Below are 22,859 nucleotides of genomic sequence, written 5' to 3' on the forward strand. Positions count from 1 at the left end.
GGCAGGCTCTGAGGTCCTTGAATGCAGGAGTTCCTTGAGTTACTTTTGACGTAGGCCCATTTTCTAGCACGAGTCACCAAAAAGCTGGGCTCTCTTCTTCTCATCTCTGTCCACACAGTCTTATACAGCTGCCCGAACCCAGGAAATGCTTAATAAATGTCTGTGGAGTTGAATTAAATGTGTCCAGAGTGGAAGAGTTGAAACTTTGTCAGGTAGGCTGGGAGAGCTTCCTGGAGGAGATGTGGTTTCCTCCACCCCTTTTAAAAAAAGGATTAAGAAGTTGGGGCTTAGATCAGGGAGCAGCGAGGCCTGGTATAGGTCAGATATGATCATGGCTGGATTCCCCTACCCCCTGCCCCTCAGCAGCAGGTTATCTGCAGTGGAGAAACTCAGAACAAGTGTGAAAAAAGGATGAGGCCCAGTGGCAGGATTAGGAGACACTGGGACAGGGGGTGACTCTGGTTCTGCTGGCCTAACGGGGATTGGACATTCAAGATGGATTCAGATGGTGGGGCAAGGAAGGAGGTGGGGCAGTGTCAGGGCAGGGGGATGGCTAGATAGACTTGTGCAAGGGAGGAGTTCTGGAAGAGGACCTTAAGGCTGGGAGCCTGGGGCGGGGGGCAGGACCCAGCAAGGATTAAGTGCCAGTGGCATGTCAGGCACTGTCTCAGGTGGTCTCAGTTGTGATGACAGTCTTGCAGGTTGGCCTTAGTGTCCCCATTTTGGAGGCCAAAACCAAGACTGAGAACTGGCGAGGGCTGGGTTTGAATCCACCTTTTCTCCTGCCAAGGAAGAGGCCTTGGCCAGACGAAGAAGCAACAGAAATGAGGGAAGTTCTGATTACAGGGTGAGGGAGGAGAGGAGAATGAGATGACCCTGAGCACCCCCAAAACAGGGGTCACCACCCAGCACCATGTGTCCCACCGGGAGAGCCCATCTGGTTGCCCACATATCTCCCATTGACAGTAATGGTACCAGTTGCTCCCATATATGATGCTTTTCCTGGGTCTCAGACCCTGGGCCAAGCACTTCAGCTGAATTATGTCATTCCATCCTTGTACCGGCTTTACACAGTGGAGACTATGAAAGACTATTATCATCCATTCCCCATTTTACGGATGAGAAACCTGAAGTTCAGGGAGGGGACAGGGCTGGCCCAGGGGCACATAGTGAGTGATGAACCAAGACTGGCAGTGTGGTCAGCCTGAGCCCGTACTTTTAGCCCATGCTTTCCTGGATGCTGCGTGTGCTGAGTGCGGGGCTGGGGTGGGTGGCCCCTGTCCTCAGGTGGCTCCTCTCTGTAATCACTGAGCTGGAAGCCCTGGGGGCCTGTGTGCAGGAAGCATGAGGCTGGCCTCATTAGTGCCTCTGAAATGCCAGGCAGGCACAGCCCGCTGGGCCTCCTCATCTATTATGCATCTGGTGGGCAGGCCCCCGGTGGGCAGCTGGCGGAGCACAGGACGGGGGAGCCAGCAGCTGCTTCCTGAGCCCACTCCTGCCACCATACCTCTGGGCAGGGATTCACCCCAAGGCATGCCAAGGCAGCTCCTGCCTCATCTCCCCGGCCCAGCTTGGGGAAGGGAGTCCCACTGTGGACAGAGGCATGGATGTTGATCCCCTGCTCATTAGCCTGCCCATCCCAGCAGCCACTTCTGAGAGAGGCTGGGACCTTGACTGTTCTGGGGGTCACTTGGGGCTAGGGTGGGCAGAGGTAGGCTGAAACAGAATCTTGGGTGCACAAGCTCCTGGCTGCATAAAACCTCAGAGCGATAAAGTTGTGCTCATTTATTCATTCAGCCACAAAGAATGAGTGAGCAACTACTGTATTCCAGGCACACTAGGGACTGCAGATTCAGCAGAAAATGAGACAGTCCCAGTCCTGGTCTTCAGAGAGCTTGGTTCGGCCAGAACTTCACCTCTTGGATCCTCAATTTCCTCATCCATAAAATGGGGACTAGAGAAGACAGTCTATAAATAGACAAGAAACGAGCCGCAATGGTTGTGCTAAAATTTAAGGATTTTATATTTAAGCAATCTCTACACCCAACGTGGGGCTCGAGCCCACAACCCTGAGATCAAGAGACGCATGCTCACCGACTGAGCCAGCCAGGCGCCCTGGCTATGCTGAATTTTAAAGCAAGGGTTCCTGCTACCAAGAGCTAATCCTTACCCAGATCTTCACTGGGTGAGGGGCTGTATTCCAAAACACTTTCCATAGATTGATGGATTTAATCCTCACAACCGTCCCATGAGGCAGCTACTGTTATTACCCCCGGTTTAGGGTTGAGGAAACTGAAGCAGTAGAAGGGTTAAGTAGCATGTTCAAGGTCTCTTGGCAAGACTGAGATTTGAACCTAAGCAGCCGGGCTCCAGTTCGCATATCACCCTGGGCTGTAAGGCTGGAGGATGATCCAGGGAGGCGTGGAAGGCCTTCCTGAGGGGTAGCATTTGAACCAAAACCTGAAGAATAAGAGGAGCTGGATGTGGGAAGAGTTAGCCGGGGGACGGAGGCATTCTTGACAGAGGGAACAGCAGGTGCAAAGGCCCTGAGGCAGGAACAAGCTTAGGGTGTCTTGGAAACAGGGAGGAAGCCAGTATGGCTGGAGGGATGAGGGAAAATGAGGTCAGGGGTGGGTTTGGAGAGAGAGGAGGAGGTAGATCGAGCAGGTCCTGCTAGGAGTTTGGATATAATGTCAGTGACTGACATGTAGAACGATTGAGTCTCAGATTCCTGGCTTTGTAAAATCTTAGAATCAGAGAATTTGGGCCTTCTGGAATCTTTGGAGATGGAAGAGACCTTTGAAATACCCTCCTATGACCTCCCACTTAGCAAGAAGCCCTTGCTTTGGTTCATGACCCCTTTGAGTATTAGAATGAGGCTTTGGTGGTCTCCTGAGAAAAAGGCACTTTTATTTTCAAGACCTCCTGAAGCCCACCATCCCTCGTTAAGACCATGGATGACCTCTGAGCAGCTCCTTGACTAGCCCTTCCTTGTTCACTCCTAGTGACAGGAGGCTCACTACCCTCAAAGTAGCCCATTCCATTGCTGGATATCAAAAATTCTTCCGTACTTACAACCAGTTGCTTGAGCCTAGAGGTAGCCTCTGGGACCTCCCATTGCCCACAGTGGCCCTTTAATGAGATAAGGATGGGGATCATATCTCTCCAAGTCTGTTGTTTCTGGACTCAACAGCTACTTGTCCCAGTCCTTTCTCATTTCCATCCTCTGTTCAGCTCAACTCTTGCAGGCCTTGAAGCCCTTTATCGTCCTCTGGGGCCAGGTGATGCCCCCTTCTAGGGAAGGCCATTTCCTTCCTGGGAGGAGGGGACCTCCTGGGAGAGAGTCCAGACCGGAGAGACCCCCTCTTCCAAGAAAGAACCCCTCTAGCTTAGGAGACAAGAGAAGATCCCCTCCAGATGGGTTTTGGTCCAGGGACTCCTGCTGTTTTTCTGTGTGATCTTGGGCAGTGAGTCCCCAACTCGGGCTAGTTTCCCCATGCCTACCTTGGGCAGAGTGAAGAGACAGAGGAAGTCTATAAGGGCTCTTGCAAATCTAAGGTTCTCAGTCTGGTGGGCCCTGCTCACCTCTACATCCCAGCAATGCTCAGCCTCAGGTCCCTGTGTAGTGTAGGTGGTGCATGGGAAGGTTTGGGTTCTGTTTTTAGGCAGCCCCGAGGTCAGTTCCAACTTCAGTTTTTCTTACTTGTGGTGTGGCCTTGCAGACACCAGTCAGCCTCTCTGAATCTCAGATTGTCCATAACAGTGAGAACGTATTGCTTACCCCACGGGAGTCTTAGAATGAAGTAAGTCCAGTGTGTATACTCAGTGGATGTTTTCCCTCTTGCCGGGCATTTGCATTTTGAGAGAAAAGCCTCATTACACCAAAGAGAGACTCATTAAGATTTTAGTACTAGAATTTGAGGCACTATTGAGGTGGTTTGGTTGAGAAGCAGTGGTTGTAAAGGAGACTTTTCTAATATTCCCAAGTCCCCTAAAGGCTTTCCTCTGTTCAGGGTCTCCCCCAAGGCAGTCATTCATTCAATCATTCAGCAAATTAATTCAACAAATATTTAGTGTGGGGATGCCCTCTGAGGGCCAACCAGACACTGGGGAATGTGGCATCAGAGATGACAGGCAAGGCCACTCCCCTTATAGAGTTCCCAGTCCAGAGCAGGAAATGAGGAAAGAGGTGGTTCTCCTGGGGGTGATAAGCGTTGATTGGGAAGATATGGGGAGTTCTGAGAAGGACTCCTCCTCCACACCTAGGAATCAGGGGAGGCTTCCTGGAGGAAGTGGCCCAGCAGCACTGTGGAGGGAGAAAAGCATGTGATGGCATGTGCCGGACACAGGACAGAGCTGGACCTGGCAGCTGAAGGTGGGAGGGGTAGCCATCAGAAGGGACTTCTTGCAGGTATTCCAGGGGGTCTGAACCCCCAAGCCACCACTGGGGTAGATGCCTGCCAGGGCTCCCATCACCCGTTTGCCTTCCTGCTCCTGGAACATGCTGTGCTGCATGCAGTGTAGATTCACTTCTCTGGGGCTCATTTTTTTCACTTGTAAAATGAAGAAAACAAAAGCACCTCCTTCAAAGATTATTGTGGGGATGAAATGAGATCATGTATGCCAAGGTGGAAAGCCAGGGCCTGGCCAGGAGCAATGTCAGATTGTGGTTACTGCCATGTCGTCCTTATGTGCTGGGCCCTGCAGAGGGGGCAAATTGTGTGAACTCCGCCCTCTGGAAGCTCACCAGCTGCCAGCGGGGGAGAGCTGCATACACAGGAGCATGCTCTCCGGCCATGGGCGTCAACCCGAACTGGCCCTAAGAGCACTGGCTGATGCAGCCAGACAGGCCTGCACTGAGTCCAGGCTGGGTGACCTTGTACAGTGCCTGCCCCCACTGATCCGTGGTTTCTTCCTTTGCTCAGTGGGGCTGTTCATAGTCCCTACCTCAGCGACAGTGAGAACAATGACAAGGTACTTTGGAAGGGCTGGCCAGGGCATCTGCTTCAAGCCGCATGCTTCAGGGGGGATGAAACATTCTGGGCCCAGGTAACCTGGAGAAACATAACCCTCACTCTCTGAGGCTTGTTTTCCTGCCTATAAAATGGGAAGATGAGCTACAAAAACACTGTGATGTGCTGGGTTTCTAGCAGAGTCAGATAGTCCCTAACCTTGACCGGGTCTGACTGTCTCGCTGTGTGATCTTGGACTAGAGACTTAACCTCTCTGAACCTCAGTTCCCACACCTATAAATAGGGACAATCTTCACCTCACAGGATTCTTTCATGGCTTCCACTAGCCATTTGTTCATTCAACAAATACTTATTGAGTCTCTACCCTGTGCCAGGTAGTCTCTAAGAATGGGGGATACAGCAGCCAGTCTGACGGACATGGTGTCTCACCTTGTGCAGGTTACCTTCCAGTGCAGAAGACAGATGCAAAATGAGCTAACAGACAAATTAGGTAATTTCAGATGGGTAATGAGTGATGAGTGAGTGGGAAGGGGTACCCCTTGGCTAAGATTATGAGGGAGGGCCTCTTAAGGCCTGAGTGGGAAGGAGCTGGCCATGGGAAGGGTAGTCCAGAAAGAGGGCAGAGTGAGTGAGTGTAAAGGCTTTGAGGCAGGAGCAAGATTCCTTGCCCCACCCCAAATCTGGAACATTCCAGATGCTCTCCTGGCAGCAGGTGGAAGGCAGCTGAGCAGCCAAGGGCGTTGGAGGCCTACCTTCTCTCAGATCAAGAACTGCTGCTCACGAGGCAGGTCTGTGGGAAGGGGTGGGCATTGTGGGCAGGCATGCAAGACCAGGCTTGGGTTGGGCCCTGAGTGAGCAGAACGTCCTCTGAGCTGGCAGGGGTGGAGCCCTGGGCCCACCTGGCTGCCCTCCTGCCCAGAAGTATTGTGGGGCCTGGCACAGAGACCCTGGGCCTGGCTATTTGGGGAGGGGCTTGCAGCAGGGGGGCAAGGGAACTTGTGCTTATTTTCTCTCTTACCCCAGCCAGCCTGGGTCTGGGTGCCTTGGCCAGGTCTGGCCCACCAACGGGGCCAAAGGTTCTTTGAGATGACCCCCTCATACGCACATGCACGTGCACACACACACACACACACACACACACACACACAGTTTCCATACTTACACTCATGGACTTAACTCTTGTCCAGACAGCTTCATCATGACCTAGAGTGATATGCACACATAGTCACTCCCGGTGCAGAGCATCATTGACTATCGATTGTGCACTAGGCCCCCAGACAGATCCGGTCCTCACCTGAGGAAGCTCCATTTCTAGAAGGAGAGATTGGTCAGTGATCTGGGTCACAGCGGGACATGTGCAATGCAAACTGGTCAGTCCATGACGGCCGAGGACAGGCTTCTGGAGAAGCCGGTCGGGGGGTGGGGGGCGGCCTGACCCAGTGTGAGGCGGGGGTCCCAGAAAGCCTGAAAAAGAGGGTAGCACATGCGGTGAGATGGGGGAAGATGGGAGCGTGTAACAGGTAGAGGGGGTGGTGTGTGCAGAGGCCCGGAGGTGGGCCAGACACGCAGAGGCCCGCAGGCCGTGAGGAGCCACGGAGGGCTTTTAGGCAGGCGGACGACGGGACAGATACAAACGCGCTCGGATGCGAACCCCCACTCAGCCCAGACACGAACGCTTTCTCTCCTGCCCACCTCTCGCGTTCCTGCCAGGCCCCCATCGACATCCTCCCCCACGGAGATACACACCCTTTCGCACCACCAGGCAGAGCTGCAGAAAACTCTGAGCTGGCTTCTAGCAAAAACGTCAGACGTTTGCCCTGCCGGCTTGCTGAGTGTGTGCGTCAGGGCCTCTGAGCCACCCGGGATGGACTTCTGTCTATTCCACACTTGCACGGCTGTGCACCTGCCCCCTGCACACACAGCAGGAGGGTCATCCTCCCCTGCACGTGGAAGGTGGCTTCTGGCTTAGGGAGTACTTCTGCATGTATCCTGTCGTTGAATTCTTCCAGCAACCCTGTAGGAAACAATCATCAACACCATTTTACAGCCAGGGAAACAGGCTCCAGAGAGGTCAGGTGGCTTGCCCCAGGCCACACAGCCAGAGTTTGACACTGTCAGAATTTGAACGCAGGTCCATCTGACTTCTAGATGTGTTCAATGGCCCATCCAAACTCAGGCACATGTGGATGTGTGTGTCACCTTTCCAGGCTCTTACAGAGAATGTAGCGGGCAACCTTCAATGACAAATTCTTCCAGAAACAGGTTGATCAACATGGAAAGTTATTTAGGGCCCCAGTGCGTGCCCACCTGCCCAGTGACCCTGCAGCATGGGGGTGGGGGGGTAAGGTCAGTGGTGGGGCTGAGCACCTGCCTGCCCACCGGCCTGGGGCAGCTCAGGGCAGAGAGCTGAAGCCCAGAGTGGAGTCTGCATTTGCATTTGCAAATGAGGCAGACAGCCCTGCCGGCCCGCCCCCCCCCCCTCCACCCAACAGGCTAACCCCCAGCTGACCTGGCTCCCAGGACATGACAGCTGAGGTCCCGGGGCACGGCCCTGTGCCCAGCTGCCTGGGCTGCTTTTCTCCTGCCTTCTCCCTTCTCCTCCCTGACCCGCAGAGAAGGCTGCCTAATGCTTAATGTAGGGGAAAGAGTGTAAGCTTCAGAATCAGTCACAACTGGGGATATAGCCCAGCTCTGTCACTCCTGGCTAGGGGACTTTGGACATAGTCCTCAACCTTCCTCTGTGTCAGCTTCTCCTCCTTGGAATAAAGAGGGAAGAGTATATCCTTCTCAAGATGACTGAGAAAGGTAAGAGTCAGCTACTCAGAAAGCCGACTCATAATAAGTACTCAGATTTTCTTAAAGAAATTCCCCCCCCCGATTACAAAAAATAATAAGTGTTCATTGTAAAAATCAAAACAATGCAGAAAAATATATCCTGTAGAAGGCAGGAGTGCCTAGTGGTCCTGATTCCCAGAGATGACCCATGTGAACTTCTACATTTCATCTTTAATTTTTATAAGTGAGGTTTTTGTTGGGCAAGTTGCTTTTTTTTAACTTAACAAGATGCCTCAAACCCTTTTTCCCATCCAGACAAGAGACCTCCTTTGCGATCACTGCGTAGCAGTCCACGCTTTGCGTGGGCCTTGATGCATTTGTCCAGACTCCTTTGAATGGACGTTGGGGGTGGCTTCCAGATGGTGGCCACTGTAAACTCTGCTGCAGTGAATGTCATTTGTTCATATATTTTTGTGCATTTGTGTATAAATGTCTAGAAATGCAGTGGCTGGGCTAAAGAGTATACACATTTTCATCTGTAACAGGAGCGGCCCAAACCCCTGCAGAGAAGTGGTAGTGACCGATGTGCCCCCCAGACCTGGAAAAGTCTACTTCCTCAAAATCATGCAAATTTACCCACTGCCTCTGCCACCTGCCACAGGGACCCTAGAGCCATCAATAGGCATAGATCCCAAACGCGGGAGGCAACTGGGAGGTCAGCCCTGCACTTTAGAAATCTCCCCACTACATCCCAGTGGGTCTCTGCCTATCTTTGCTCTGTACCTTATGAGCTGGTTGTTTTACCCTTGGGCAGTTCTGGTCTGCCTTCTCCCAACTTCCACCCAGGAATCCTGCCTCAGTCCTCAGCAGCCCACAGAGGAAGGGAAGAAGGAAGAAAGAAGGAAAGAAGGGAAGGCCAGGAAATGTTCAGGGTTAATGTTGATAATCTTTGCATGGATGAACTTATTCCATTTTCATGACAACCCTTTGGAGGCAGGCACTGTTGTTATCCCCACTGTATAGATAAGGAAACTGAGGCTCAGAGATGTTAAGTAACTTGCCCAAGGCCACACAGCCATTAAGTGGCAGAGCTAGGATACAAGCTTAGACAGTCTGGCTCCAGAGCCCACACCTGTGATGCTACACTGTCCCTCCAGGCAGGAGCCTGTGATTTATTGAGCACTTACTATATACTCAGCTCTAGGCTAGTCAGACTGTACACATAACCTCTAATTTATTCTACACAACCACCCAGCAAAGTAGGTCTTACTATTTCATGTTGTAGATGAGGAAGCAGGCTCAGAGAAGAGAAGCTCAGAGGAGTGGGAGGCCCCCTCCCCAGCCCCCCTCCAGGCAGAGTAAGGCTGCCAGGGTTCTGGTGCACCCAGTTCTCAGCAGACTCAGCTCGCAGTGTCTCGTCCTCCCATTCATCCTCCCGGACGATGTCAGGGCTGGGCCTTAGCACCGTCTAATCAGAGTCCCCATTCCCCATAGAATCTGCTTGGAGAGGTGGTGACCTAATCCTGTCCACTTGCCGATTTAAAGGCAGAGCCAGGGCTCCTCCTTGTCACCAGTGGTTCGGAGATGGCAACCCTGTCCCTCTCTGAGGGGTTTCGCCTTGGCCTGGCAGGGACTTCTGCCTACCAGCTAGGGAGGGAGGGGGATGGATCAAACTAGGCCTCAGCACGGGAAGGCTGTGTCTGGGCGTTGGGGCCTGAGGAATACCGAGAACAGCTAGAGAATAGTGGGGCGGGTGTCCCTGGGGCTTTGCTTGGAAGCGGGGGAGGCCTGGCTCACCCCGCTCAGATGCCAACACCCCACACCGCTGTCTGGCCCAGAGCAGGGGGCAGGACGCGAATCCTGAATGAGTGACTGAGCGTCGGAGTGAAGGGCAAGCGGGGGAGTGGGGAGATGTGTGTGAGTGCAGGAATGCGTGGAGTGCAGAAAAGGGACACCGCCCCCCTGGGCGGCAGAGGCGGGGAAGGACACTGAGGTTAATGAGGGGGGGGGCTGTAGGTGGCATTGGGCCCCAGTCCATGGGTGCCGGGCAGGGCCCAGCTCACAGCCTCCCTGGGTGCTGAGGGCGGCAGTGTGTGGCAGGCCCGTCAGTGGGGCCCGTCCTGCGGGCATGGGCCAAGAGTGGAGCAGCGGGTTGGAGCTTCAGGCGCGGCGCCTCAGGCAAGCCGCCCCCGCCATCTCGGCTTCAGGTTTCTTCCGCGTGGGACCTTATGGGGGAGGACGGGGGAGATAACGCTATCTGCCTCAGCTGCCTTGTGAGGCTGTTGACAAAGGTCGGGCGCGAAGGAGGCAGTTTGCAAACTGTAAAGTACCAGGCTGGGTCAGCAGCTGTTGTCATTATCCCGGCAGGAAGAGGCCCCTGGGCTAGGTCACCTCGGAGTCACACCTTCCCCCCTGCCCCGAGTGCAGGGAGGAGTCCGTCCCAGGGAGGTGCGGGGGTGGGGGTGGGGAGGGGGTCATGCCCAGGCCACAGCGGAGCTCTGGCCACCTGGGCAGAGGAGGTGCTGGTATGTGGCAGGTGGATGGGAGGCCCAGGCCCTAGGTGCTGTGCCCCCGGGTGGGGGCCGGTCCCATGACCTCCTCTCGGGGCTGCCAACCTGTTGTTTGCTCAGGAGGCCACCTCCAGGCCCGGCTCCGGCATCCGGGTGTCTTGGCGCTCAGCCAACATGGGGTGAGGGTGGGGGCCCCAAGTGCTGCCTTCCTGCTCATCCCCTCTGCCCAGCCTGGAGACTGAGGCCTGCTCCCCCCACTCCCAGGGGGGCCCCACCAACGCTACCATTTTGGTGGTTGTGGGACCCCTGGCCCATCTCGCAACCTTGCTGAGCCTCTGCTTGCTTATTTCTGAGATGCCGTGATGGTAACAACAGCCCTCCGTCAGGGTTGTTGTTGTAAGGACTACGTGACATCACCGCACTCGGCTCCCCCACCCACATGCTCCCTCTTGAGTCCTGGTAGAGGTCAAAAGTGCCTGGGGAAAGGAGAGCCAAGAGTGGCCATGTCTGTGTCCCTCCCCTCCCCGTGCGCCTTGGGGGGAGGGGGCCGGGCTGCCTGGGCTTGGCTTCAGAAACTCGCTTACCGGGCTGCCCCTGGCCACCTTCCCTGGGACCTTGGCAAGGCCAGGGACGAGGCGGGGGGGGGGGGGGGGGGGGGGGCGGTTGAGCACTGGAGACAATGGGCCTCTGTGGCCCACAGGGGAGGGGGCAGTTCCAGGGAGTCTCTAGTCTCCGGTTTCAGGAGATTAGAGTCCCCTCAGACCTCATACCACGGCTGGGAGACATAGGCAGCCCCCACGCCCCATCCAGAGGGCCTCTCTCAGGGGGGTGAGGGCCCACAGGAGTAGCCCTCCACACCTGCTTTTCCCCTTGAGGTCTGTGCCCTCTGCTGTCCCCCACGTGAGTTATCAGCTTGGTAGAACCAGTTGGTTTCCTGGAGACCAGGGAGACTCAAGGGACCCTGGCCTCTGGTGACCAGCCCTGGGCTGGGCTGGACCCCTCAGGCCCTGTCCTGGGCTAGCCCCCCACAAGTCCTTCTCAGCCTGATGTTCTTTGGCTAGCTGAGTACCTGCTCTGCCCTCTGGTTTCCCAACTTGTATGTGTGCTGTCCAGCACCTGTCCAGCTCCCCTGCTCCATCACAGGCTTCCTGCCTTGATGGTCATATGTCACCTGCTCTGGCCACCAGAGTTTCACCCGTTTAAGATGAACCTTAAAGCATGAATAGTTCACCGGGCCCCAAAGAAGGAAAAGGGAGCCCCCAGCAGAGGGAACAGCCTGTGTAGAGGCTCAGCAGTGAAACAGTGTGTCTTATTTGCAAAACTGCTCGCAGCCCAGCCAGGCTAGGACAAGGCCACTGGGGCCGGACAGGAAGAGGGTGTGTGTGGAGATGAGCCTAGGAGAGTCAGCAGGGGCCACACCCACCTGGGGACCTCCATCCAGCAGCTATCTTTGGGTGGCCACAGGGTCAAGTCATACCCACAGGAAAGCCCAGCCACCACTCTAGTGCCCTGAAAGGGTGGAGTTCTCCGGGAGAGTGGCTAATAATAATAATAATAATAATAATAATAATAATAATAATAGCAAATGCTTCTCTAGGGCTTACTCTACTCTGCGGTTCACAGCAGCTTCTAAGGGGGGATATTATCCCTCATTTTGCAGAGGGGGAGAAAGACAGGACCCTCCCACCAACTCTCCAGCTGGCTAACAGGGGAGAAGCAACCCAGGAAGGCATCTGGCCAGCTTCCTCAGCCTAACCTAACTCCCTCCACTGTGCCTCGATCTGACCTGCAGTTTGGCAGTGGGCGGAACCACCTGAGATGCTCCCCGCCCCGCCCCGACCCCAGTGCGGCTCTGGAGCCCTGGACTGACGGAAGGCCTGGGTTCTTGTCCCCAGTCGCTTCTGCTTTGCTGGGGGACCTCGAGGTGGTGGTTTAACCACTCTGAGCCTTGGTTTATCCTTCTGGGAATTGGAGATCCTAGCGACTGCCTTATCTCCCACTCCAGTTCCGGTGAGACTCCCAGGAGTGAGCAGATAAAGAGCACTTTTGGAAAAGTACAAAGAGCTGTACTCACGACAGTGAGATTATTATTGTTACCTCGATGTGGAGATAAGGGATGGGAGGAGATGCAGTGACAGTTGCCAAGAAACCCGGGAGCTGTCAGCAGTGGCTTCCGGCCTGGCCCATCCCTCCCATTCAGGAGCTGGGCCACTGGGGCCCCCCCCAACCGCTGCGAGAGATGGGTGCTCCCGCGGGGTGGGGAGCTGGGGCCAGCTGGCTGGCGGCCACGGCCACGCACCTCCAGGGCCTGAAGGTGACCCTGGAATGTGCCTGGCCTGGACGCCAGCGTGGCTTAGGCTTTCTGTGTGACCTTGGGCAAGTCACCTCCTCTCTGGCTGCCACCTTTGCCTGTGGCCAGGTGTCCTGTACCTGGAGGCAGGTGTCCAGACCAGACAGGGCAGGACTGGATCTGGACCTAGGGAAGATGCTTGGTGGTGGCTGCGGGAGCCAGGGAGGGCTGCCCTGGGGAAGCCACTGGGAGCCAAGGCTGGGTGACTGGACTGAGGTCCTGGGTTGAGAGCAGCTGTGATGAGTGTAGTGGAAGAACCTTGGGCTGGAGTGCAACCTCTGTTCTGCCCTTTCCCTGTATGACCATGGACTTGTCACTTAACCTCTCGGAGCCTCAGTTTTCTTATCTGGAGAAAAGGTGGATAATATTCAACCTCACAAAGTTGTCAGGGTGCTCAGATGAGACAATAGATTGTAGAGTGCTGTGCAGATACGACTTTGGTCATGGCAGGGGGAGGGGAAAAGAGGGGAGAGCTCCCCGTGTCCCAGCATGCTCCAGGCACCTCCCAGCTGCTGCACGTGCAGGGAGATGCAAAGCATTTTAAGCTGAGCCAGGCCATGGGGTCAGGAAGGTTTGCAAAGAAGTGGGGAGGGGCAGCCCCATGTGAACAGAATGGTTAAGACCAGGAGGAGAGGAGGGTGGGATAGAGACCGGGGCGGGGCGGGCGGCGCAGTGGGGGAGGTTCAAGTTCACGAGAGGGAGGGAAACGGCCAAGTTGGGGGAGGTCTGCAGAGGCCAGAGGCAGAAGGGGAATGGAGGGGGCTAGAAAGATGGGGGTGAGATGGGTACAGGGTGAGGGAGGCTGAGAGGGGGAGAGGAGACAAGGGGACCTGGTGGGGGGGGAGACAGGCTGAGTTTATTCATCCTTGCCAAATTATTTATTGAGCAAGTAGTATCTATTCAGAGTCAATAGAGTGTAGCATCAGGGCACCTAGACCCAGATGGTTGAGGGTTCAGATCCTCTGTTTCACTTACTGTCATTGTGACCTTGGACAGGTTGCTTAACCTGTCTGTGGCTTAGTGCCCTCCTTTGAAAGACTGAATCCAGGCAAAGCAGTTAGAGCAGAGCCTGCCCAGGGCACCTCTGTCCAGTGTCAGCGTTAGCTGTCCTTGCTATTACTGTTATTGCCTCTCTGACGCGACCTGCTGGGTCCGCCCGTGGGGTGAAGTGCAGATCTTGGGCTCTGGGGTGACAAACCTGCGTTCCAGTGCCTGCTCTGCCTCCTTCACTGTGTGACTTTGGGCACATTAACATAGCTTGCTGAGCTTCGGTCTCCCCATGTGTAAAAGCAGGCGGTTTTTGAGCCCCTGCCTCTCACTGGGTTGGGGTGATGATTAAGTGAAATCATACAGGGCACAGGTGGGCTGTGGCTTTTGTGATTACTGTCCTTCTGGTCCCTCAGGGCTGGGATGGATGGGGCAGGCAGGGCCCAGAGCCTCCAGTTCCCGCTCTGTCCCCATTGTGGAGTCCCTCCGGTCTCCTGCCCTTTAGGGCCTCAGCAATGACCTTGTAGGTGGGGGAGTTGCCTGGCAGGGGGAGGGGGGGCCTATTGGGAGGGGCCTACTCTAGCCAGCCAAGAACTAGAGAGTTGAGAGCCTTGGGGCAGGGTCCCGGACGGAAGTCAGACCCCACCCCACCCTTGTCTTGAGAGACCTCCCTAGTCCTGTGCCAGCATGAGCAGTCCTGTGTGGGACGGGTACCTGGACATGGGGAAGCTCAGACTGAGAGGGTTCTGGAAGGGGAGTGTGTTAGGGAGCTGTTGCCAGACTGACCGGTAGCAGCCACTGTCTGAGCTTGAATAGCTCGATCATGGGCCACAACCTCCACTGGGCAGCCAGGGCCACACCGAGACCACTGTCCCCATGTCCCCACCACTAAGGGGAGCCAGCTTCCCCGGGGCTGCGACCCCAGCACTTCCTGGCCCCCGGGCAACCTCTGCCCTCCATCCCACCGGCACTGGCCTTGCTCAGTCAAGGGCGTGTGCTGTACATTCAGGCTGTCACCCACCTGCGAGGGGAAGTGGCTTCCTCTCTCTGAACTTCAGCGTCTCCATCTATAAAAAGGGGGATAAACAAGGCCAATCTCCCAGCAGTGCAACGAGGGTGTAAAAATGCTTGACACAGTTCCAGGCACATGACCCAGGTCTCGACAAAGAGTCCTCAGGGCAACCTTGTGGAATTTGCCTGGACCATTTCTGCGGGCCTCTCTCTACTCCCCCGGCTCCGGTCTCTCACCAGGTCAGCACGCCTTGCAACCTGCAGGGACCTAAGTTCAGGCTCTTTCCTTGCTCACAAACCTCCAGTGCCTCCCTGCTGCCGACCTCCATTCATTCATTGACTCATTCCATTATTTATCCATTCAACAAATACCGAATGAGACCCTAACTCGGGGACCCAGAGTTTACCATGAATGAATGAATACCAAAGACTTGATTGAGTAAAGACCTACTAGCTGCCCAGGTTCTATGAATTTTTTTGGAAGCAGAGGCTGGGAGGGCTGTGTCACTGACTCAAGGTCACACAACAGGTAAGTGCCTGGGAATACCCTCCTCACACTGATGCCACTGCTTGAAATGCCACGCCACCATATCTATTTTTCTGGGTCAAGCCCTGCTTAGTGTAGGCCCCACTTTAAAGATGCTAGCAGCCCTGGGAGGCGGAGAGGCATCTGGTGCGTGCTGCGGGGCTGTGGACCGCTCCTCTGGGCCGCTTCTCCTACCAGAGAGGCTGGGCTGAGGGGCAGCAGGCGGGGCTCAGAGGCTGCGGGGCCTCCTTCCTGGGCCAGGTTCCTGCAGGCCCTTCCCCTTTCAGGGTGTGGCAGTCCCGGCCCCACCTGACTCAAGCCCTCCACTGTGGGCCGCTGAGGATCATTTGGCGGCCTGAATGATTCACCCTCTCAGGACCAGCCTCAGTGGATGGGACCGGGGCGGGGGTGCAGCCACATCAGGGTGGCCCCAGGCGGCAAGGGGAAGCCAGGCCTGCTCACCCGGCCCTGGGCTCCCTGGGTTCCAGGAGCCACTGGGCACTTCCTCTCCGTGACCCCCGAGGTAGCCTCCCCAGCAGGCTTTCTAAGGTGACAGGAGCTGACTTCACCCTCACCAGACCTGCTTCCTTTCCTCAGGGAGGGGTGTGGGTGTGGGCAAAGAGGCTGAACTTGGAGTCAGGCCTCACACAGACGCTGGCTCTGCCCCTGACCAGCTGTGTGGCCTCTGCCTGCCTCTGGGTCCTCATCTGTTACGTGAGATTACCAGTGTGGTGAGGAGTCTGTGCCCTCAGGCCTGGAAACAGGGGCTTGGCCCAGGGCCTGGCACACAGTAGGCCCAGAGGGTGTCTACTGTTGTTATTGTCATTAAGAACAGCAATAGCCCAAGTGTTCTCTCAGTCCTAAGGCTGTGTCTCCCTGAAGGCTCAGGGAGAGGTCTATAGAGGTTGAGCACCCTGCTTAGTACGGAGGTCAGAGGACTCAGCCCTCCACAGCAAGCCTCACGGTCCCCTGCCTCAGTCTACCCATCTTCAGAATGGGCTGTGGATGTCCTCTTGGCTGGAGTATGTGTGTGTGCATGTGGGGGGGGGTTAACATAGAACTTGGGGAGAGACCCTGTCCACATCCCTGATCTTTGGGGAAGGAGAGCCTGTTTGGCCACCCTGCTCCAGAAGCTTCTCCTCTCCCTCCTCCTGGGGAACCCAGGACCCCTCCTCCATGAAATCTGTCCCCCAACTCTGAGAGCAACTCTTCCTCCCAAAGTTCACCCATCTCCCAGCTTGGGGCTCTCCCTGACCACAGACCCTTTCTGTCTTCCAGGAGGAGTGATGGGCAGAACCAGCGCTTCCCTCAGGCATTAGACCTGCCACGCACGGACTTGGCTCCCCTCCATCCTCCTTCACTCTACCCCAAGGTGAGTGCCTCTTCCCACTACCCCTGCTCTGGGGACCGCTGGGGCTGAGAGATCATTAAAAAGGACCGCTGGACAGGGGTAAAATGTTAAAGCAGATGCTGCTTAGGGTTTGGCTCCCCGAGGGGACACCACTTGTCACCCCTGGGTGGGTTGGACCGGGGTCTGTAGCACTGCTGGGGAGGGGGCAAAACGGCTGGGAATAAACCGGCCAACCACCTTCATTATCAACACCACCATTGGCCTTCTCATCTGTAGACCGGGCATAATGATAGCGCCCGGCACAGAGCGATCGTGAGAATTAAATGAAAAAGTACCAGTAACACATTCCATGCACCATGTCCGGCACACGGCAAGAGCTCTAGAAATGAGATCATCAGAATCAAACGTTTGCCCGGCACTTGATTTGTGTCAGATTTTTGTGCTGGGCGCTGCGGGGCCAGAAATCAATCTGACACAGACCCTGCCCTCAAGGAGCCAGAGTCCAGGTGAGAGATGGGTAACTAAACAACTTAGCGGAATACCAGTAGCAACCACTAGCATTTACTGAGATTTACTATGTGCCATGTGGGTACTTAATGCTTTACAGGCACTATTTCATTCCATCCTCAAACTATAAGTACTATGTGATAGCTACTGCTATTAGTCCCATTTTGCAGATGAGAAAATCAAGGCTCAGAGAAGTTAAGTTCCTTGCTTAAAGACACACAGGTTAGGATATGATGGGGCCGGGACCGGAACTCAGGCTATATGACCAGAGTGCCTGGCCCTGTGGCCTCCCTGATACAGAAGGCCATAAGCCCTCACTTCTGCAGTACACTTTTTGGTTTCTAAAGCATGTCCACAAACATCATGCCTCTTGGGCATTTCATCAGACCTTGGGGTAGGCATTCTCCAGATGAGGAACCAGATGCTCAGAGAGATTTTCCCAAGGTCACACAGCCAGGAAATAGCAGACTCAGGGCTGGCCAAGCGCCACGTACCTCTCCTCAGCCAGGAAGGCATATGGCCAGGGACCTTAATCCTTGTGGGGGACCACCACCTCCAAGGGGGTCCCAACTGGGTGTCCTAGGGTAGCATCAGGGGATTCCTGAGACCCTTGCCTGCTCCCTGTGCCTGGGCAAAAGCCCAAGACAGGGCCATGTGGATCCTGGGGCTTGGCAGGAAGGGAGCAACTCGAGGGCACCTGAGTTCATGAAGCCCCCAGTCCCTCTTCCCCTAAGCATACAGGAGGAGGTCTTGGTTCTCACCAAGGGCTGTGTGCTCTTGGACCATAGCTTCCCCTCCCTGGGCCTCAGTCTTCCTATCAGGAAAATGAGGGTAGGAACAACCCATCACCCTGAGTCCTGCCTGCTCCGACAGCCTAGGGCTGCCTTTCACGGATTAGCTCCGAGCCACCTCCCCTCGGGCTTCCTGGCCTCCACCCAGTCAGACAGAAGCCTCCATTTCTGCCAACGTAGCTCAGACGGCGGGCTCCAAATCGCTCCCTCCTGACAGCCCACCCCTACTCCAGAAGCAAGACCCAGTCTGTGGATCATCCTCCTTTGACAAGGAGGGAAACCAGAGTACAGAGAGATTGAGTGATCCGCCTGGATGCCCAGCAAACCCGTGGTGGGGCTGAGGGGACTCAGGCCTATGACACATTCTCCATGCCCCTTCTCCAGCACCCTTAAGTCTGTGCACATTTATCATGTGGATGCAGCCAATCTGAGGGGCAAGTCACCTCCCTGTGCCAGTGGGCAAGTCCCTGCTCCTCTCTGGGCCTCAGTTTCCTCATCTGCAAAACAGAGGTGACAGTTCCTTCTCTACCCACCTTGCCCACTTACACCTGGGTGATGACTATGAAACTAACTTTGGAAAGCAGGAATCAGGAAGCTGAACTGTATCAGCAGTGTTACGTTCCCAGGGCAGGACGGAACTCCCAGAAGGGACATTCCCCTCTCATTGGAAAACCACATTTGTACAGACACTGAGCTCTTCAGGGCCCTTCCACCCTGACACCCCCCCCCCCCCGCCGCCATAGGGATTTCTCCACTCGGGAATTCAGACATCTGCACGCGTGCACCTCACAGTCTCCCCACACCTCTGTCCCTGGACACGTTCACACGTCTGCAAATGTATTCAGAGACCTGCACATGTACATAAGCATGTGCATACAGACACACATGTACAAACACAAATACCCGGGATGTCCACGCACACACAGCCACGCCTGGTCCCAGGGTCACACACATAGAGCTGCATGCACATGTGTGTACAGCCTCCACTCTGCCTGTCACACAGACGTCTCCAGTGATGCGAGCAGGTCTCACCTCCTCCCAGCGTGGGAATGGATATTTTCTCTGGCTGCATTTCGATGCGTGCCCGGAAGCGCTCAGGCCTGGAAGTGCCTGCATAAATCAATATTTGCTGCTGTTAATTATTAAAAACAAAACTACACCGTGTCTGGAACACACATCTCCAGAGCTCCTGCCGGCTCCCCGGGCTCCAACCTGACCCAGAGCCAGGTCTGGAGGAAAGAAAGGTCCAGTGCCTTCCTTCCAGGAGCCCTTAGCCCTGGAGACGCAGGGTGGCGGGCAGGCGCTGACAGCTTCTCCAAGAAGCTGACGAGAGGTTGTGCGCTGAGCTGGTGGGCAGCCCTGCCCCTGCACGGTCCAAAGCAGCTGGTGTCGACTTGGCCACAGCTCAGGAAGCAATTGCTGCTTTCCAGTACCTGTCTGGGGAAGGGGTGCTGAGGGCCTGGCCCTGCCCCTACTTTACAGTGGCAGACACAATGCAGGGCCAGCTGGAAGGGCCTGCAGAGGTGGGAAAACTGAGGGCCTTATATTTTACAGATGGGGAAACTGAAGCCTATGCGGTGGCAGGGACTCACTCAAGTCCGCTCAGCAAGTTGTAGCGAGGCCAGTGCTAGAACCCTCATGTCCTGAAGTCTTGGCAGTCCCTGTTCCCTCCCTCCCCCAGGATCAGGGCAGTTAGGGTCCTGTGTGGGCATAGCACCTGGGGAAGGGAGGGAACAGGCCAGTCACTGGCAGGCATTAGGAGGTGGGGGGAGATGAGGAGGGAGGGGAGAGCGGCTCCAGGCCTTTCCCTGGATTCCCAGTTTCTGTCTTTTCCTAGCTGTGTGAACCTGAGCATGATATTTCACCTCTTGAATCAGTTTTCTATTCCGTAAAATGGGGATGACGCTCGTACCTCCTGGATTGTGGGGAGAGGTCATCCTTGCTAAGAGGGCAACATTAAGTAGATGCTCAAGGAGAGCCCTCTGTCTACGAGGTAATCCTCTCCTCTTCCTGCCCAGCTTCACAGCCTGTCCCAAGAACCCCGGCCCTGAGGCGGGATAGCCAGAGTCTGGGAAGACAGAGAAGGCAGGGTAGGGGCCCGCTGAATACAGCCTGGGGGCTCCACGGGGAAAGCAGAGAGCGCGCGGGCGAGGGCGCAGGCGCAGTGTCCGGGGACCGCGGGCCGGGCCGCGCGGGGGGCGGGGCCTCCGGTGTCCCCACCCCGGAATTCCGAAGCCACGCCCCCGCGCCGCCCGTACCTGGCGCCCCGCCCCCTCCGGGCCCGGCAGCCGGGCGAGCCCAGCTCAGGCAGTGTGCCCCCGGGAGCCCGGAGCCGAGAGCGCGGAGCTCGGCGCTGCGGGGCCCGGGCCGGGGCGCGCGCGGGCGGGAGCCGGCCGGGCCAGCTGAAGCGCCGCCGGGGCGGGGGCCCGGCCGGGCCAGGCTCGGGATGGCGCAGCCGCGGCCCCTGGCGCCCCCCGGCCGTCCGCGGAGGGGCTCGCTGCCCGCTGGGGCCGGCTGGCAGGTGAGGACCAGGGCGAGGGCGGCCTGGCCGAGGGGGTCTGCGGGAGCCGGCTCAGCCCGACTTCCCCGAAGCCGGGCAGGCTCTGCCCTAGCCAGGGCGGTGTGCGAGGCTCCGTCATGGAGGGTGTGTTAGCTTCTGGGCTGACACCCGGGCACGGCGGCCACAGGGCGCAGCCCTGCCCTGGGGTCCCGGGCCTTGGGCTCTGTCTCGAGCCGCCCCCGGATCGGAGTGCCCGTGGCGGCACCGTGGCTCCGGGCTACCGTGGCGCTGTGTGTGCGTGCGTGAATCCGTGTGTCTGTTAGCCTCGGGACCACTTCACCGTCCCCTGCGCCCTTTAGGAGGGGTCTCAATGTCACAGTGTAACTTTGCGTGGTGCTCTGGGCCACTTCGCTCACCGTCTGCCACGTGTCGGGGCGTCTGCTGCGCCCGCGAGGCTGTAACTGTGGGTGTCACTTGTTGCTGTGTGTGCTCTCTGGGTGACAGTCCCATGTGTCAGTGTTTATGTGGCTGTGACTCCCTGTGCATTGTTCCTGGCCATTGTTCCCTCGGGTCACCCTGAGTGGGGTGCTCGGGAGGCCAATAATGCGCCCACATCGCTGCTGGGACTGTGCTGGGCTCAGATTGGGTGACCCAGGCACAGATGCCCATGTTGCTGTTGTACAGGATGTTGAGTTAACAGTTGTGTTTGTCTACCTGGACTGCAGGTGTGGCAGTGGTTTCTGCTGTAGCCGCCTGGGGAATTGTCTCTTCCAAGCTCAGGGTGTTGGCTGTGGCCGTAGGTGACCATGGGTCCGTGGGACCCTCGGAGTGCACTTACAGGGTGGGTTTTGCCTCTGGGGGCAGGCCTCTGAGTGTGCACATGGGGTGTTTGTGTCTGGTGGTCCTCACGCTGTGTGTGTGCGTGTGATGGGTAGTGTGCACTCCCGTGAGCGTGAGGGGGTGGTGTGTGCGCGTCAGACCTGTGCCCCTCACTCTTGCCGATGAACCACTTCCACAGTGGCTGCGCACTTTTTTCCCTCAAAACTCACTCAGTGTTGCGGGGGCGGGTCTGTCGTGTGTTACCAGGGTGCGTGACTCTGTTAGGGAAAGGTGAGCTGCTCTGTGGGCTCACAGTTTCTGTGAACGCAGCTGCCGACATCTGCGAGTGCATGTTACTGTGTCTCTCGGCGCACAGATGTGAGAGTGGTTTTGTGGTGTTTGTGTAGCTTCGTGTTCAATTACTGATGTGCACATCTGCACAGGGGTGAGTTGGTATTTGTGTGTTTGGCTTTGTGGGATGGATCTGTGTGTGTGTGAGTGGGTGTGCTCTTAGTGTGATTTAGGACACTGACATGTGTATTTGTGTGTCAGCGTATGGCTCTGAGGCTCAGGATTGGTGTGCACAGACCCCCTGGGTTTGTGGGGGGGGTGGTTTATGTGTGTTTGCTTTCTTTGGTACGGTGAGGGTGTGTTTAAATATTGGTGCACAAGGCTGTGTGTGTTCAAGCAAGAGGGAGAGAAAGAGAGAGTATGTGTTTCCTGGTGTGCAAGCCCGTAGCACATGTGTGTGAGCTCAGGCAGGGCCCCCACTGGGCGGCAGGAGCCAAATGAGTGGAGGCCTTGGAAGTGCTGGGGGAGGGGCACTATCGTGGAGACCCCGGGGGCGGGAGGGGGGGGGCTTCCCAGGCCCAGCCCCCAGCGGCGCTGATGGGCTAGGAAGCCGCCTTCCAGGAAGGCTCGCAGGGAGTTGGCGCTGGAGAGGCGGGAGCTGCGGAGCCGACCTGGCAGATGCCCCGAGTAACCCTGTGTGTGCCCTGGCTGCCCTTGGCAGAGGGTGGCCGCAGCGGGAGGGGCTGGGGGATGCGCGTGGACTCACACACAGCTGTTGAGCCAGTGGGACATCCCAGCGCTGTCTCCCCCGACAGCCCCCCCCACCGACTCATACTGCTTGCAGGGGGGTGAGGGTGGGGCCCTCTTCCAGGAGAGGCGGGTGGAACCACAGACCCTCCTGAGGATCCCCACTGTCTCCCCTCTGGCGCTGGGACCTGGGGTACTTGGCCTGTCCTGGCACTGCCAAACTTGCAGTGACGTGGGGGAGATGTGTCTCTCCCTGAGGGTCACATCCGTCCGGGTCTGAGGCAGCAGCCTCCTTACACTGGGAAGGGGACTGAGTGGGGTGGGCTGCCGGGGGAGGGCCCTGGGCCCTGGGCTGACTTCACTAAGCAGTTGGTCAAGCCCTGCTGGTCATCTGCCCTGAGCTCCCTTCTGCAGTGCCTTCTCCACTCCCCCTTGCTGCTCAGACAGGCCCACGGTGGTTGGTTAGAGGTGGGGGGACCAGGAGGGCTGGGGGTGGGTGGAGACTCCTCGGGGGCTTAGCAGGGTCAGCTGGGCTGGTCCTGAGGACTGACCTGCCCTCCTCCATCTCTGTTGCAGAACACAGATCTGTTTGAGATGATTGAGAAGATGCAGGTGAGGTTGGCTCTGTTGCCCATTTTGGGGAGCCGCAGAGGGGGCTGGGCTGGAGTGGGGGCCCTTGCTATATCTCCAGCCCTATTCCTCTCTGAGGACGGGCCAGGAG

General features: G+C 56.7%; 1 protein-coding gene across 9 annotated transcripts in view; it reads left to right on the top strand.

Moving 5' to 3' along the window:
• Positions 1-22,859, top strand: part of RAP1GAP (RAP1 GTPase activating protein) — a 65,472-nt gene that overhangs the window by 20,966 nt on the left and 21,647 nt on the right. For 8 of the 9 annotated variants that reach the window (XM_036109310.2, XM_036109309.2, XM_036109302.2 and 5 more), the window contains 2 exons: positions 16,411-16,504; positions 22,715-22,750. In XM_036109310.2, coding sequence (XP_035965203.1) covers positions 22,733-22,750 — 18 coding nt within the window. In that variant the 5' untranslated portion in view covers positions 16,411-16,504; positions 22,715-22,732. Of the gene's footprint in view, positions 1-16,410; positions 16,505-19,682; positions 19,775-22,714; positions 22,751-22,859 lie in introns of those variants that run through there. The other variant, XM_036109307.2, reaches the window with a different exon arrangement.

This window comes from Halichoerus grypus, chromosome 5, assembly GCF_964656455.1.
Source record: "Halichoerus grypus chromosome 5, mHalGry1.hap1.1, whole genome shotgun sequence".
In the NCBI taxonomy this organism is placed as follows: Eukaryota; Metazoa; Chordata; class Mammalia; order Carnivora; family Phocidae; genus Halichoerus; species Halichoerus grypus.